Genomic DNA, 16,230 nt, shown 5'->3' on the forward strand with positions numbered 1-16,230 from the left:
GGGTCAGTGGCTGTGACTGGCCCGGGGCCTGGGCACATGAGGGCACAGTCCTCTCTTCGACCCTGGGTAGCTGATGACCTGGTCAGGCCTCTCCCAGAAATAAGTACCCAGAGGTTTTTCTCCCCTCCTCTTTTCTGGCTTTAATAAAACAAACAGTCCCATTTTGTACTACTGTGGAGTAAACTATGATTAAGGTCTCATAATTTGCGTAGCCAATTTCACACACCAAGGACTGTTCTATTTCCAGCACAAATTTTTTCATTTCTGGGGGAAGCTGGGGTTACTCCGGCCCCCCCCATCCCCAGCTTGGTCTCCCCCCTCCCTGCTACCTCGGTACACACATGAGGACAATGAACAGCCACAACATGGAACTTAAGGACTCCACAGGCTGGTTTTTATTTTGAACCCGGCCCCTGGGACACGCAGCAGGCCGCAGCCTCCTGGCCATCCGGCGGCCCCGTCAGTTGAATAAATGCAGCAGCTCCTTGTCCCCTGAGGACACAGAGAAGCTCAGGGAGTAGGTGTGGGGAGCCCCTGGGGTCCAGGGATGGGGACGGTCAGGGGATGGGGATGCCTCGTGAACCAGGGAAGGCAGCTTGGGCTGCTTTGGACCTGAGCTCAGGGTCAGAAACCTCCGCTTCCGGAACGACTTGGTATCTCCAAAGCACATTCCTCAGAACAGTCTGGGTTTTAGCCTCTTTTCGTCGACTCTAAGTGCCGTTTAAGGCACGGGGGTCAGAGGGTTGCTTTTCCCCGCAATGCCACAACCGTTGGCATCACTGCCTCACCCTCAGCGTTGGTCACAGCTGCCATCAGCCGAGTCCAAAGTGCACGAGGTGCTGTGAGGTCGGCCAAGTGGGTTCTCTGTCCCACTTTACAAAAGTAAAAGCCAAGGCTCAAGCTGGCACTCGCCCAACGTGGCCAGCCCGCAGGGGGCTCCACCAGATTTGGGACCCGGCTCAGCCAAGTGCCCGGGTCTGGCCAGTGCCTCCCCAGTGCAGCATCCCAGCTGGGGGAAGGCCTGGGGCTTAGCCCCATTTTGCAGATGGGCGAAAGACCCGAGGAGGGGGGTGGGCTGGTCACCTGCTAGGGCCCAGAACTGCCTCTCCAGATCCCCACCTCCTCCCAAGGCTCCCCCGCCTGCACCCCAGGGGCCCCCCCCGCCGGGCCACCTACCATTGCCGGGGACCCCGCAGTACTCCTTGCACTCCTTCTCCGAGTAGAACTTGTTGCCGTTGCCTTGGCAGCCCCCGTAGATGAAGGGGACGCACTTCCCCTGGGCAGCGTCAAATGCCCAGAGCTTGTGGTAGCCTCGGCAGGGGCCGGGGACGATGGGGAGACTGCAGGCCGCTGCGAGGCGGGGGGCAGGTGCAGATTGTGAGCAACGCTGACACTCAGCTGACCCTCAAGACCCCCAGTGAAGGGCCCGAACCAGGGCACCTGCTCCTAGAGAGCACCGGGCCCCTCCAGCCCCGGGGAACCTGGAGCCCACACCAGCCAGTGGCTGGCCCGCATCCCGCAGTCCCAGGGCGTGGCTCCTGTGACCTCAGGAAACCCGTCCTGGAATCCCACCCCGGACACATCCCCGCCCCGCTCCCCGTCCACCCTGCAGGTAGCCTGCTGGGAGCACGGGCTGGGGACTGCGGCGTGCGCTGCAGGAGGGGCCCACGCTCACCCACGGTCCGGCAGGTCTGCAGACACTCCTTCTCGGAGGCGAAGTTGTTCCTGTTGCCCAGGCAGCCACCATACTGGAAGGTCTCACAGGCCATGGAGGAGCCGTTATAGAAAAACCTCGTGACCATCCCCAGGCAAGGGCCTTCCGCGCGGCCCAGCTGGCAGGAGTCTGGGGAGGGGCAAAATGGCAGCACGCACTGAGGACTTTCCGTGTGCCTGTCACCAGGCCGGATGCTTACCGGGCACCCTGTCACCTAGTTCTCCCCTCTGCGCTGTGAGGAAGACAAGGAGATGAACTGTGATAGGTAAAGTGACTTGCCTGGGGTCACACAGCCCTGAGGTTCAAAACGATGTGTCTGCTGGACTCCAGAGTCCGTGCCTGCTCCGCTCTGTACTGCAGCGGCCCCCAGGCCCCACCCCAGCTACCCCATGTTGGTCTAGTCCGTCCCGAGACACTGGTAACAGCAGCCGACGAGGCATTCATCCACCAGCTCCCCGGCCAGCCAGCGGGACCTTTTCTCTGAAGTCCTGCCCCCGTGCCTTTGCTCCCCTCGCTCCTGCCCCTGAAATGCCGTCCTGCAGAGAGCCCTACCTGGACGCCTGGACAAAGCAGGACTTCCTTTCATCCAGGAAGTACTCCTTGATCCCCTTACCCCTCCATCCTGGGCTCCCCCAACCCTTTAGCTAACCTTCCCTTTTGAGTCCATCAATTTCCCCCTGCCTGTCTCCTCTACTGGACCACAAGTTCCAAAAAGATGGGGGTTTGTCTCCGTGACCCCAGTACCCCCACAGGGTGGAGCAGGGCTCAGTGTTTGGGGGGGCAAGGTGGGGAGTCCGTTGCAAACACAGCTACACACAGCGTGCTCCCGTCCTTCTCCAACATGCTCCCACAAAAGCCTTGATGGAGAGCGTGGCCAGCTCTTGTGCCAGCCACAGAGGGGGAAACCGAGGCTGGGAGGCCACACAGTGCTGCAGACAGGGCCGGAACTTGCTCCTCCTGGACCTACAAGTTTTGAGGGGGCCTGACTCGGCTTTTCTAGTTCCAGTCCTTGCCCAGCAGACAAGTAAGAAAGAGACTGTGGTGGTGAGGGCAGCCCGGGTGAGCCCCCCATGGGCCCTTCCTCCCCGGAGTGTGACAGAAGCCGGTGGAGAGGTGAGTGGCCGTTACCTTCCTTCTTGTGGAAGTCAGTTACCAGTTGCCCGGTCCCCGACCCTTCTTCCTCCTGGGGCAGCACAGCCCGCCGGGCTCTCTGCGGAGGAGAGGGAGACAAGCTGTTGCGGGCACCTTGCCTCCACTGCTCACCTGTACCCCTGGAGTGTATAAACACACCACGTGCTTGGGGAATCAGGGTGTAGACAGAGCACGATAACTACACTGGTTAATGGACTGTCTTCCCCGAAGCATCAACCTCCATCCCAGAATGGGCGTCACAGGAGAGGTTTCTAGTCTGAAAGGAAACTCAGAACCGTGAAGTGTGACAATACCCCTGTGTCCAAATTCTGGCCGAAATGTCCAAAGGAATAAAATAATGGGGGGGAGGGCGGCGTCTATCTGAATTGCCAGGGAAAGGCAGCATTGCTGTGCCAGAAACCTGAGGGCATTGCTACGCGGCAGTGAACAGGTGGGAAGGATTTGCAGGAAGGGCTGACCAGACCATCATCCTCCGCTCCTTGCAAAGGAAAATCCACAGAGAGAGGATGGAGAAGCGACCTTGAGGCTGCCCCTAACACCTCTAGCTCTGGCACCAGGGGCTGAAGAGCGGGGCAGGATGCTGAACGCTGGCGAGAGCCTCCCGGAGCGCACAGCGCACTGTGGCAGGGTCCCGGGCCGCGAGAGCCAGCAGCACGCAGCCTTCCTCCCTCTCCATCCGGACTCTGAACAAGTACACGTGTGCTAACCTTCACCACGGCCCTTCGCCTTGTAAGGTACCGCTAAAGGCTGTGCTCAGGGATCCCTGCTGTCAAGCTGGTTGCACACGGGCCTGCCTTGGGGAGCACGAAGGGAAAGGGAAAAATCATGGCACACTGTGCACAACGCCGCTGCTGGAGAGCTAGCTCCGCCGCACACAGGGCGTCGGCAGGAACCAGGTGGAAACCGAAACCATCGGTGACATTCAAGCTGACAGTGCATCAGTATCACAGGGCCGCCTGTGACGGAAATGAACAGAATGAAAGGAGGAGAACGTTACTGGACCTGGAAAGGATTCTGATGAATTTAACCACACAGGAGAGATAATACACCGCAGGTTAGTGATTATAAGAAATAAATTCATAGTAGGAATTCTGGAAGGAGAGGCAGTCAGTATAGAAATAACAGAAGAAGACTTTGCTGTGTTGAATAATGACTTGAGTTGGCTAATTTTAAGTAGGGATCAGAAGGAATGAGGCAGAATGAGTGAAGAGCCCCCACCTAGACATTCCCTAGAGACAAGGGTAAAGAGCCCAGTGGCCCTTGGAGTAAGCAGCATTAAGGGACAGGCCGCAGAGCAGCCTCTGAGGGTTGTAAGAGGGCAGAGGTAACCCTGGGATTCTACACTCATCCAAGCTGTTGACCATGTGATCTAAACACAGGCAGGCATTTCACCCATGCAAGGATCTGGGAGTTTTCCACCTGTGTGTTTATCCAGAAAAAAAAAAACTACTTCCAGAAATATTCCAGGGCATCTGGCTGGGGGCTTAGTTGGTAGAACATGGGGGTTGTGAATTTCAGCCCCACGTAGGATGTAGAAATTACTCAGAATCTTAAAAATAGATATATATCCCCACTGATTGAGAAGGGAATCTAAGTGCAGGAAAACAGGTGATGTGATAGCAAAGAGAAGATGACAGAAACCAAAGCCAATCAAATAGGGAGTTGAGGTTAAATGTTTGTTACAAAGCTCATACAACTTAATTCTCAAAGGGTGGAAAATATAAACGTCAATCTGGGATTACATCCACAAAGGCAGGGATGTGGGAAGCCTGGAAGGAAGAAGTGGAAGTGTGTTCCATTTCTCTTTTCTGCAAGGGGAGTCACTAGTTACGGTTTCATTCTTGATGCTGATAAAGAAATACAGATCCGTCGGGATCTGGATTAAGATGTCAAATTGAAATTTCATTTCCAGTTGCCTTCTCCAATACCTAACAGCAAAAAGTGAATTCAGAATACCGATCTCCAAATGTTCATCAGCTCACTCAGTCGTGGAAAGGGGCATAGTTTAAAGCAAAAACTAAAACTGTTGATGAAGGAAAGAAATCAAGTATTTTGGAGCTGAAGAGGAGGGTCAGTTCCTAACTCTGCCCTCTAATTCCCAAGTCATCAAATTTCTGATACTTCTCCCTAAGACTCCCAAATCCTGAGAGAAGGAAACTGAGGGATCCTATCTTTTTTCCTCTTCTGACAGAGGAATAGTGAAGATGGCTTCTGGGAAGGAAAGGGGAAAACAGACCAGCGGCCGACTTGTTCTAGGTGAACGTTCTGGGGCTACACGATCTGAGGCACCGGGGATGTTGACAAATGGATGTCACTGCCCTGACCAGGAGGAACGAACCCCACACAGGACATTAAAAAGTTCTTCAAAAGAGAAAGCAAGCAACACCTGAGGAAAGCTCTTCCGCCCCTACTCCCTTCTGACCCTTTCCCTGGATTTCATTAAAGTAGATGGAACATAAAACACCTAGACTTTAGACTACATTTGGGCACTCGGCTCAGTTTTAGTGGGGAAAGAAAGGGTCAAGGACTGAATTAGAACAGACAGGCGAAAACTGACGAGGCAGGAGCAAGAAGAAAAGGTGAAGAAATGGTACAGGGACTATCCAGACCCATGTATGAAATGAGGGAGTAACTAGCCTGAACCAGAAACAGAGGCCTGGCTGTGGTGGGCTCCGGTCATGAACTGCCTAGATGTCCCCTCAGGAATGGAGTCACATTTCCAGCCTGACCCGAAAGCCCTGTTGGAAACTGCCTCAGCCAACAGGACCCCTCTCACTCGAGGTCGGCTTCCTCGCCAGAGTGAGCAACGTAAGGGTGTTAAGGCCCCACCCCTTGGGGCCCTCATGGGACAACTCCAAAGGGCCCTCCCAGTTCTAGAATGCTCCCAGGGCTGGCTGAGGCATCGGGACCACATCACAGCTCTGCTGCTTCTGCTCAATCCTTCCTTTGTCTCTTCCCTTCCACAGGTGTGGATCTAGGAAACCCCACCTACGACACCAACGTGGGAGAGAATATAACTCAGCAAGCCAAAGGACATTCCTCAGTGGCCTCAAGCAGCAGAATTACTTCACGAAAACAGGTACTTAAAAACAAGACTCAAAGACAAAATGGTAAACAACAGAATAAGATGAAGAGAGAGGACCCAGGGAGGGCCTAGATAAACAAGTTGAGAACCAAGACAACATACGTTCAGAGATACTAAGTCAGAAACCGCCACAGGAACAGAATAGACCCTGTGACATGGAATGACTGTTATACAAGAGAGACAAGTGAGAATCCCAGTGAATGCCAGCGAAAGCAACGTGAGAATGCCTGCCACGTGTGAAAGACAAAAAGATGCTCCAGGACGAAAGAGCAAGGGTTCCCGAGGTAGCAAAACCCAAAACGGGACTGGAAGATGAATTCCATCTAGTACAAGAGAGTCCCCGAAAACGGAAAGACTGAAAGCTGTGGATGGAGAGAGCACAGTGTATCCCAGAAACCTCCGATATGGAAGGCTCAGCACCAAGACCTATCCTAGTTAGGATGCCGAGTGCAGGGCGCCTGGCTGGCTCAGTCAGTACAGCATGCTACTCTTGATCTCAGGGTCGTGAGTTCAAGCCCCACATTGGGCTTAGAGCCTACCTTTTAAAAAAAGGAAGGAAGGAAAGGAAAGGAAGGAGAGAGAAGAAGCAGAGAGCGAAAGAAAAGAAAAAGATGTAGCTATCTTCAAGGATAAAGTCTGTCCAGGCATCTGGGCACAAGAAACAAATTGCTTACAAGGAGAAGAAATACCAGACTGGCCTCAGGCTATCCCAGAGCCATAATTAGTGCTCAAGAGCAACAGAGCAGTGCAAACAATGTTCTGAGGGAAAGGCAACATGACCCAAGACTCTGACGCCCAAGTAAAATGCCACTCAGTGTGAAGGAAAGGGGCAGGCTTTCTCAAACAGGGACGAATTCAGGGATTAAAACGCCCAAAACCTTTCATGAAAACACCACTTGGTGAACAAGGGGCACTAATGAAGAGATTAACAGAAATCACTGACTCAGGAATGGAGAAGCTGTGTGGTTACATTCACTAGGAGAGAGTGTGGAAACTAGAGAACTCTTATTCCATGCCTGGGAAAGATGGTGGCAGACGCTTATTTGGAAGTTCGAGAAGCCCACTCATTTTTTTAAAATTCAAATGAAACTACACTTAGTGCTTTAAAGACCTAAAAATAGCATCTCTGATGTAATACCATTTAATATCACTACTCCCTAATCTGTGCAACTCTCCATCTAACATTCCTTACATCTGTCCTCCTCTCCACATGTGGGTGTGTCACGATTCCTGGGATAATGTGAATGCTGGTAGTTTTTGGGTGGTGGCATTTTTTTTTTAACTCTTTATGTAGTTTTTAAACTATTTTTTACTTTCTAATTTTAGTTCTTAACAATGAGCATATGTTACTTTTATAAAATCTGTGGTAATTTTTCTTTAAAAATACAGGTACAAACAAGTAATAGATTAACAGTATTAATTCTATATAGGAATAGGGACACTTTTTTTTTTTTTTTTTTACTTTCTGGTATTTTTTTTTAAATTTCCAAACCTATGTTTCTGATATTTTTAGGTTGTGTATTTGCTTAGAAACAGCCTTGAAAATGTATATATACAAATATACATGTACATATAGAAATATACACACCCACATACCTATATATACACACACAACAGTAGGATAAATTAGGATATATAATTTCCAAATAATCACAGAAAAAAATGAAAAAAGCTTAATCAATATGGTAAAGGCAGGAAAATAAACCAGAAGAGTAAGGAAGCCCCAAAAAATCAAAAGGCAGAATAGGGAGGTGAGCTGGTTGAGAATCTGCTTGCTCTCAGGTTTATAGTTTTTTTTTTAAGAGATCAACTGACTTTATCCTTTGAGTACTGAGCATCGTCCTTCCATCACTGAGTATTCTGCTGGTTGTGGGCGGTACGGCGCGAAGAACTTTTCCAACACATCCCTGAATTCTAGCACATGGAAGGTAAGGGTAACTACCCCATTTCACAGAAGAGGAAAGTCAAGTCTGGATGGGACTGCAACTGGTCCAGATGGTAGATCTGGGGTTGAGCCCTGGGGGGTCTGACTTCAAAGCCCTGTGCCTAGCCCTGCCTTCTCTCCACCTCTCTCAGTGGCCCCACCCACCCACCCACCACTGCAGGACCTGAGTGAGGGCAGCAGAATCAGGTGCGGTGGGGACAAAGCGGGAAAAAGAGGTGCTCACCGTGTGCGGAGTGGGCTCCGGTTCCTGCTCCCCGGGGACACACTCACCTAGGTCAGGATGGGAGAAAGAGGTGAGTAAGAGCGCTCTGTTTCTTGCATCATGCTAACTGTGTGTGCCAGGCGGGCACTATCAGGGACCGGTCTCGGGCATCTGCCCACTTCAAGAATGGTTCCACACATGCGGCGTGCTGAAGGTCATTACTGGCAAAGCAACAGGCTGGTCGCCGCGCCGTCACTGCCGCAGGCGCCAAGACACCAGCGGCAACGGCTCACCTCCACCGAGCCCTTGGCAGACACCAGGCACAGCATTGCCGTATTTAAATGCTATTTCGGTGACTCCTCACGGTGACGTCTAAGGGAGGCATTATTAGCCCCCATTTTACAGATAAGGAAAACAAGGCTCTGGAAGGCGGAGTAGCCAGAAGTCCTCCAGCTGCACGTGAAATCCTGTCCAGCACTGAACTGCCTCCTAAGACGTGCCTGTGGGTTCTGGATATAACCTTACTGAAACAGGTGGCACTAGGGGGGACTCTGAACTGGATCCGGTCTCTGCTCTCCCGGGTATATGCTGTGTGACCTGGAGCAAATACGGGGGCTCCGGCTGCCTCCTCTGTAAGATGGGTGCAGGGGGAACTATAACCCTACTTACCTCAGAGGGTTGCAGGAAGTACCCAGGGGCTGGGAAGATGTTCTCGGAGGGCTGTGAAGAATGAGGAGGGGGCAGAACTGCGATGGGGGTTGGGGCTGCATTTACCTTTGTCAGCCATTGTGAAGATGGAATCCTCGGGGATGCCCACACCCAAGGCGACCTCCCGGAACTCCTCCAGCAGGCTTTCTCGAAGATACGGCTGTCGCCCTGTAGTGGAAGCAGAAAAGACACCTAGAACCACGGGTGCCTGGACTGGCAAGGCCTGAGATTTTGGTACGCAGGGATTTTCATTTAGAAGTTAAAAACCATCAGCCCAATGCGATCTCTTCAAAACACTTATGGAAAGATTGGCTCCCACAAGAGGAAGAGGTGTCCCTCCCAGCCTCCCGCCCATATCCCCCAAATCCCCACACATGGCTCTGTCCACTGGTTAAGGGCCTGGAAGCTCTGGAATTCTCTAGGCCTAGAATCTTAAAAGACCGAAAGAGGATTCTACCTGATGGAAGACTGAGCTCTGCCTCCTCCAGGAAGAGTAAATGTTTCTACCTTCCCCATAGCTGGAGTTTTCTCAGAAGGATAAAGCAAAGCTCCCAACTCCTCCCCACTCCACTGTCCCTAAATCATGGCCCTCCTTCCCACCCCCAACTCCCACGGGCTTATCTAGCTCCAGGCCATTACCATAGAGCTTGGCGGTGATGGTAGGCCCGTGGCGGTGGCTGAATTTCTTGGTCAGAAGGATGGCATACTCATCATAGTTGGTGTGGACCACGTAGGACTCCATGGTGATGTTCCATTCTGCATGGGCAATGCAAGAAGCCAAAGGGATCAGTGGTCAGAAGGCTCTTCTGGCCTGAGGTCCTTCACCTGTTGCCCCACACATCATCTATCCATCCAGCCTTCTGTCTATCCATCCGTCTCCTCCGTATATTAATTCATCCACTGTCATTCCATCCATCCACTGTCATTCCATCCATCCATCCTCTCCATACATCAAACCATAAATCCATCTATTTCCTTCCCTTCTTCCTTCTTTCCTTCCTTTCTACCCTCCTTTCTCCCTCCATCCATTAATCTATCAATTGATCTGTCCGATGACTAACTCACCTGCCATCCGTATCTACATTCACTGACCAATCACTCGCTGCTTGATTCACTCATCTTTTTTTCTAACCATCCATCTACCCGAACATTCATATGTTCAACCACTAATGCGATTATTCAACACATACAGCATATTCGATAAACATTTGCTGGACGAATGAACAAATTCACGTCCAAGTCTCTCTGCCACTCAGCCCCGTGCATACTGTACATGGGAGATGCTTAGCAAATGCTTCTCAGCTCACTGTGGAGGCCCACCATCAGGGCTGACGAAATCTTCATGTTATCCTCAGAATGCAGCAACATCCCTTTCGTTCTGGATGCCCATGAGTGCACGAGAGAGGAGGAGAGAGCAAAGGAGGACAAGGAGAAGGAAGCCGAGAGGACATCTCAGAAAAATGGGAGGGGAGGCTTTAGGGGCGCAGAGAGCCGACGCAGAAACAGAGAGAGCTTAAGACACGTCGAGGTCTTTTCGGCCAAGGGCAGAACTGCGGGGAACCCTCCTACTCAACTTACTGGGTTTTCGATAGAGGAACTTTCCGTTGGTGCTGGTTTTCTCATAAGCCCCGGAGATCTCCTCACAGGTGCCTCTCCTGGAGGTGGACAAACCAGAAGAAAGGTAACCATTGGGAGAGACCGAGGTCCTGACAACCCACTCTCCCCCAGGGTCCTTTCCACTTTTTTTTTTTTCTTTTTGTAATTTGGAAAGTAACACTCTCAAATGTCTTAAGCCTCACACCAGTCCTAGGGGACCAGTTCACGTGTAAAGGAACAGAGGGACAGAGAAAAAAGGGACGTCCGTGCCATCCTCTTGCCAAAGCCAGCACTAAACATCCGCTTCCTTCCCCAAATCTGCACATCAGCACGGGGAGGGGAGGGGAGGGGAGGGTGATGAGTGAGTGCTCTGATGTGTTTATTACCCTACATCCCTCTGGCCCCAGTTCCCTCATCTGTGAAATGGGGCTCATGAAGCCTTCCTTACATGGCGGTTGTGAGGGTCCAATGGGATACTATTAAACAGCTTCCAGCAAGCACTATGAACATACCAGCTGTTGTTACAATGACTGCTAATTGCCTTATGAACATTTATCAAGCTACATCTATGTACTAGGCCCTGTGCTACCTGCTGAGGATACAGAGGAGGGCAAGAGGGACTCTGTCTGCTCACAGACCTTACAGCTGAGTGGGGCCCAGGGGCAGGCCAGAGACAGATGCAGTCAGTGTGACATGTGCCATGCAGGGAGAAGACTGAGGTGCTCCAAGAGCATAAAGGAAGGCATGTAACCTGAACCTTGGGGGGGGGGGGGGGGAGTTAGTCAAGGAGGGCTTCCTGGACAAAGTGACATAGAACCTGAGTCTTCAAGGGTCTATAGGAATTAGCCCAGGGAGATGGGGAGAAGTTTTCCCAGGAGAAGGAACATCAGGGGTGAAACGGTAGAAAGTTCCAGGAACTGAAAGGTCTACTTGGGTGGGTCACAGAGTACCTGGTGAGTGCTGGGAGGGGCCTGGGAGGTGATCTGAATTTTATTCCCAAGGGCCACAGGATGCTATGGAAAGGTTTAAGCAGACTTGAGTTTTTAAGAGATCTTTTGTTTGCTGGGTAAAAGGTTTGAGATTAGAGGTGGGGAGAAGTGTAGGCAGGCTGCTGTAGAGAGCCAGGAAGAGAGGCAGGTGGCTTGGGCCAGGGCCGGGACGGGACGGTACAGAATGGAGAGGCAGACAGCGTGAAGGGATTTAGGAAGAGAAAGGACAAGGCCTGATGGTGGACTGAATGGCTTGTGGCAGCAGAGGGAGGAGTCTCAGCACCTGCCTCCCGCCCAGGTTTCAAGGTCAGGTCCTGGGGCCTGGATGGGCCCTGAGCTAAGGGACACCCAAGGATTGACAGCAGGTTCTGAAATAGGCACGTATTGGGGCGTGGCCCAGAGGTGCTGATGGGACAGTACAAAAGGCGTGTCTTGCTGGAGGGACCTGGAGCTCAGAGGCAAGGTCTCCGCTGGGAGGAGACAGCTCAACTCTCCAGGACAGGGTGGTGACCAAAGCTAGGCAGGGGTGACAGGTGGGCCTTGGCCTCTCGTCCCTCCCACCCCATCCCCTCACTCACCGCCAACGTGTGCTGGTCATGCTGATCTCCCCGTCTGTCACCCCCCTGCCCAGCACCAGCGTGCTCATAGACATCCTGTCCATGAACTTCTTCAGCCATGGGCAGGTGGAGCCCATGGCCACGTGAAACCACTTCCCGTAGATCTAGGAGGCAGCCACAAGCTCTGAGGATCTGGGTTTGCCTCAGACCGCAAAGACGATTTGCCAGACACCTGCTCCCCTCCCTCCCTCCCTCCTCTCAATGAGAAGCTGTAATGTCAGAGAGCTAACTGGAGGCCATGCAGTTTCAAGGAAGGACAGACCTCCTTACAGCAAACCTAGGAGGGGAGGAGCAGATGGGGTCCCACCCCGCTCCGTGGAGGGCCTTGCTCTGCTTAGGTACAGATCTGTGCTGCTCGCTTGCATGAGGCCCAAAGCCCTAAGGTTGAAGGTCACCTTCAACTGTCTTTCACCCTTCCAGGGACAGGGAGCTCAGTACCTCGCAGGCAGCCCATAGCTCCGTGCTAGAAAGGATCTCCTCTCCTTGAACTATCTCAGGACAATCCTGCTACCCTTTCTGGCCACACAGCAGAGAGGTGACTAAGCCCTCACATCCCAGGGAACAAGTCAGTGAGCCTCTAACCCTTCACCAACCCAGACCACCGCAGGACCCCCCCCACAGTGCCCCTCCACCCACAACCCCTGCTTGTCTCCGAGCATAAACAAAATCCACAGCTAGAAGGGTCTGAGAGCCCCTTATACCAACGTGGAGACTGAGACCCGTGTGGGCAAGGTCCTGTTCAAGGTCACCCAGTGATTGGGGATAGAGCGGGTACTGGAAGGTGGTCCTGGGGTTCCTGCACACACCGCCTGCCCAGCCCTCTTAATCTCACCAGCCCCATCTCCGTCCTGCTTCTCCCCAGTATCCCACATCTGCCCTGTGCCACCCGGGATCTCTGTCTACAGCCAGGCCTGCAAGAGCAGAGCACCCGGGATGGTAACGGGCTATGGGGAGAGGGGAGCAGCCGAGAGTTGAAGGGCTGGCGGGGGGCAGGGGGCAGGAAGTCACAAGAAGTTAAGCACTGTGAGGTGGCTACAGGAGACTTCCCGGGTGAGGGGGGCCTGTAATCTCTAGTGGAAGGTGAGGAGCCCCCTGAGCCCCGGAGGGCAGGTTCACATGTGAGATCGTGAGATTGTCAGACAAGGGGCCCACGGAACAGCAGGTGCATAGCGTAACTTCAGCGAACCCCGGGAAGGGCCCCGAGGGACCCAGCCCCAAGTTCCAGATCAGGAGACCTGCCCCCCGCCACCCCACATAAAGCCATGGCCGCTAGAGAGGCCAGCCTTACCCGAGAGATGTCGAAGTTCTCTTGCACTTGGATGTCGTCGGGTGGCGTCACCACGGGACTGGCACTCACGGCCAGGCCCGCAGTCAGTAGCAGAAACACAGCCCTGAGACTCCACATGGTTCTGGGCTCTCCTGCCTTGGGAGTCACTCGCAGGCTCAGGCTGGGGACAGAGGACACAAGGCCTCTCTGCCCACGGCAGTTGTGAACTGAGGCTGGGGAGGGGGCCAGCTGCTTGTAGGTGACCTTGGTATTTGCCCTGCTCAGCCTGAACCAATCAGGGCCCTGAGGCCGGGTCTGATCGATCCCTTGCAGTGTCCTGCCTGGGGTCAGTGGTCCCAAGGGGTCAGGGCGGCTGTTTCAGAGAAGGCGCTGGCCAAATACAACCCAGCCCGGAGGCAGCCCAGCACGGGCTTCAGGCCCCAGACTGGCTCCCCGCAGAAAAGAGAGGAGCAGCCTGTCGCCTTTCCCACCGGGTCAGCGGCCTGGACCTCCTGCTCCAGGAGCCAGCAGCGTGAGCCCCATCGGGCCCCTTCCTCGCAGGTGAAAACGGAGGCCCAGGGAGAAGAAACAACGGAGCAGAGACCATATCGGTTGGTAGGGGGGAGGGTCTACAGGCACAGCCCAGACGAGAACTCAGGCATCCCATCCCCAGAGTTCCCTGTCTGAGCCCTGGCTTCCTGAAGCTGTGGCAAATAGCAGCAGGAATAATGACGATGATTTCCACAGCAGCTGCCATTCCCTGAGCACCTGCTCTGTGCCAGCTTTACACCAACGCTGTACACACGGCACAGACTTGAATTCCACCCCTACAAGAACCTAGAAAGTAGGTGCTATTTCTCCCCTTTCAAGACAGGGGACTTGAGGGGCCTTGCTGCCTCAGTCATTAAGCATCTGCCTTCGGCTCAGGTCATGATCCCGGGATGGAGCCCCACGTGGGGCTCCCTGCTCAACGGGGAGCCTGCTTCTCCTCTCCCTCTGCCTCTCCCCCCCAGCTCATGCACACACGCTCTCTCTCAAGTAAATAAAATCTTTACAAAAAATAGAAAATAAAGACAGAGGACTTGAGTCTCTGGGAGGGAGCTGGGGCTCCCTGCTGGGAAGCAGAGCTGCTAGGCCAGGCGGCACTGGGTGGCAGTAGAGAAGACGGACTCCAGAGCTAGACCACACCCGGTGCTGGCCTTGGGCAAGTGACGTGTCCTCCCAGTGCCTGGGCTTCCTCACCAGTCAATGGGGACACTGGTTGCTGGTTCACAGCGCTATCATGAGGTCATGGGCACCACGCTTTGCAAAGACCGAAGGCAGTGTGTGGCATGTGGTAAGAGGTGAATGTGTTTGCAGCAGGTTGAACATACTATCTCCCGCAAAATTCGTGTGCATCTGGGACCTTAATGTGACTTCACCTGCAGAGGCCACTAGTTAAGATGAGGTCACACTGGATGAGAGTGGGCCCTCCATCCAACGCCTGGTGTCTTAGGAAGAGAAAGGGGAGTGAGACTCAGACGCACAGACCCAGTGACGTGCAGGGAAGACCGCCACGTGAAGACGGGGACGGAGGTGGGAGCCAGCCACAAGTCAAGGCAAGCCAGGGACTGCTGGTACTCACCAGGAGCTAGGAAGAGGCAAGCAAGGATTCTTTTCTAGGAACTTCGGGGAGACTGTGGGCCCAATGACAGTCCAGTGTCAGACTTCCAGCTTCCAGAACTGTGAGAGAACACACTTGTAAGCCACCCAGCTATGATACTCTGTTAACGGCAGCCTTAGGAAACTGTATACTGTACATTAAGCAATTTTGAAGAGAATTTTTTAAAAAAGTTAGGTCTGTTTGTCTCCAAAGCTCAAACTCTTGCCAGTGCTACCGCAGACCCTCCCTGTGAAGCTCTTTCCCAGCCATCAGAGCCACTGTCCTTATTTCCTCCCTGTTCTTGACATGGAACATTCCAGACTCACAGAAGGCCTCCTGCTATGGCTGCGCATGCCCCCTTCAGAGGGCTCCAAATGCAAAATTCATATTCATGTGAGAATCCAGGAATTCCCCTCTTCCACCCAGTGGCACCAGCAAATGGTGTGTCACATCCCTCTGTAGGAGCCACCCAATACATTTGCTCTCTCCCAGCAGCAGGAACAAATGTCTCTATTCCTAAGTGAGTGTTTCCTTGGCTCCATCACCAACAGCTTGGCTACTGACAGCATTTCCTCTTTGCTTTGGCTGCTGGGAAGCTCAAAGCCACGTTACAAGCTTTATCACACCAACCATCTCAGCTTAGATTTCTGGGACAATGACCTTCCCTCTAGTTCACAACATTTCTTGATCTTTTACGGTTTGGTTAGCGGTGGCAGGAAGAAGGCAGTCTGATTTATGAGGCATTCAGAGAGCTGGGATCCAGGAGCCCTGACTTCTTTTCCACAAACTTTGCAGAGGCCTTTCCTGCTCTGAAGCCACTTTCCTCATTTGTATACTGAAGATAACAGACCTTGTTCTGTCTGCCAAGAGGTCAAGTGAGGCAGTGGGTCAGAGTGCTTTGTAAAGTGTCCACTCTCCTACCTGGTGATGAGCTCTGGGCATCTGGGGAGAAACCGAGCTGCAAGGAGAATGAGACACTATCACCGAATCAGTGGGAATAGAGACCCCCTGTGAAGCTTGCTCGTGGCTGCACGATGGCATCAGGGTCGTCCACCCCACTGGCCCCACGGGAAGGCTGCGGCACATGGGGGTGAAGACAAGCAGTGGCCTCTTTTGGACAGGACTGTGCAGGCAGCCCCATGGCCTCTCCTGGGGGGAGGGCAGATGCCCGGATGTTGATCTCTCCACCTGCCTCCAGAGATGTTTGCTCTCCTGAGATGATTAACCAGAGCAAACAGAAAGAGCAAACCCTTCCAAAGCCCACCTGGACTTTGAGCTGTTTTTTAAAAATCAGCCCTGGACCGCAGGATGCA

At 53.1% G+C, this 16,230-nt stretch overlaps 1 protein-coding gene across 1 annotated transcript; it reads right to left on the minus strand.

Moving 5' to 3' along the window:
* Positions 1–437: 437 nt before the first annotated feature.
* On the minus strand, positions 438–13,646 carry AMBP (alpha-1-microglobulin/bikunin precursor). The gene is made up of 10 exons (XM_032865684.1): positions 13,297–13,646; positions 11,970–12,112; positions 10,385–10,461; positions 9,446–9,562; positions 8,873–8,974; positions 8,120–8,166; positions 2,843–2,924; positions 1,676–1,843; positions 1,177–1,350; positions 438–492 (listed from the first exon to the last, which is right to left on the minus strand). Exons 1-10 carry the CDS (start codon positions 13,411–13,413, stop codon positions 461–463), a joined length of 1,059 nt encoding a protein of 352 aa, XP_032721575.1. The 5' UTR covers positions 13,414–13,646; the 3' UTR covers positions 438–460.
* Positions 13,647–16,230: the final 2,584 nt, after the last annotated feature.

The sequence above is a fragment of the Lontra canadensis genome, unplaced genomic scaffold, assembly GCF_010015895.1.
Source record: "Lontra canadensis isolate GAN:19392208 unplaced genomic scaffold, GSC_riverotter_1.0 scaffold30, whole genome shotgun sequence".
NCBI lineage: Eukaryota > Metazoa > Chordata > Mammalia > Carnivora > Mustelidae > Lontra > Lontra canadensis.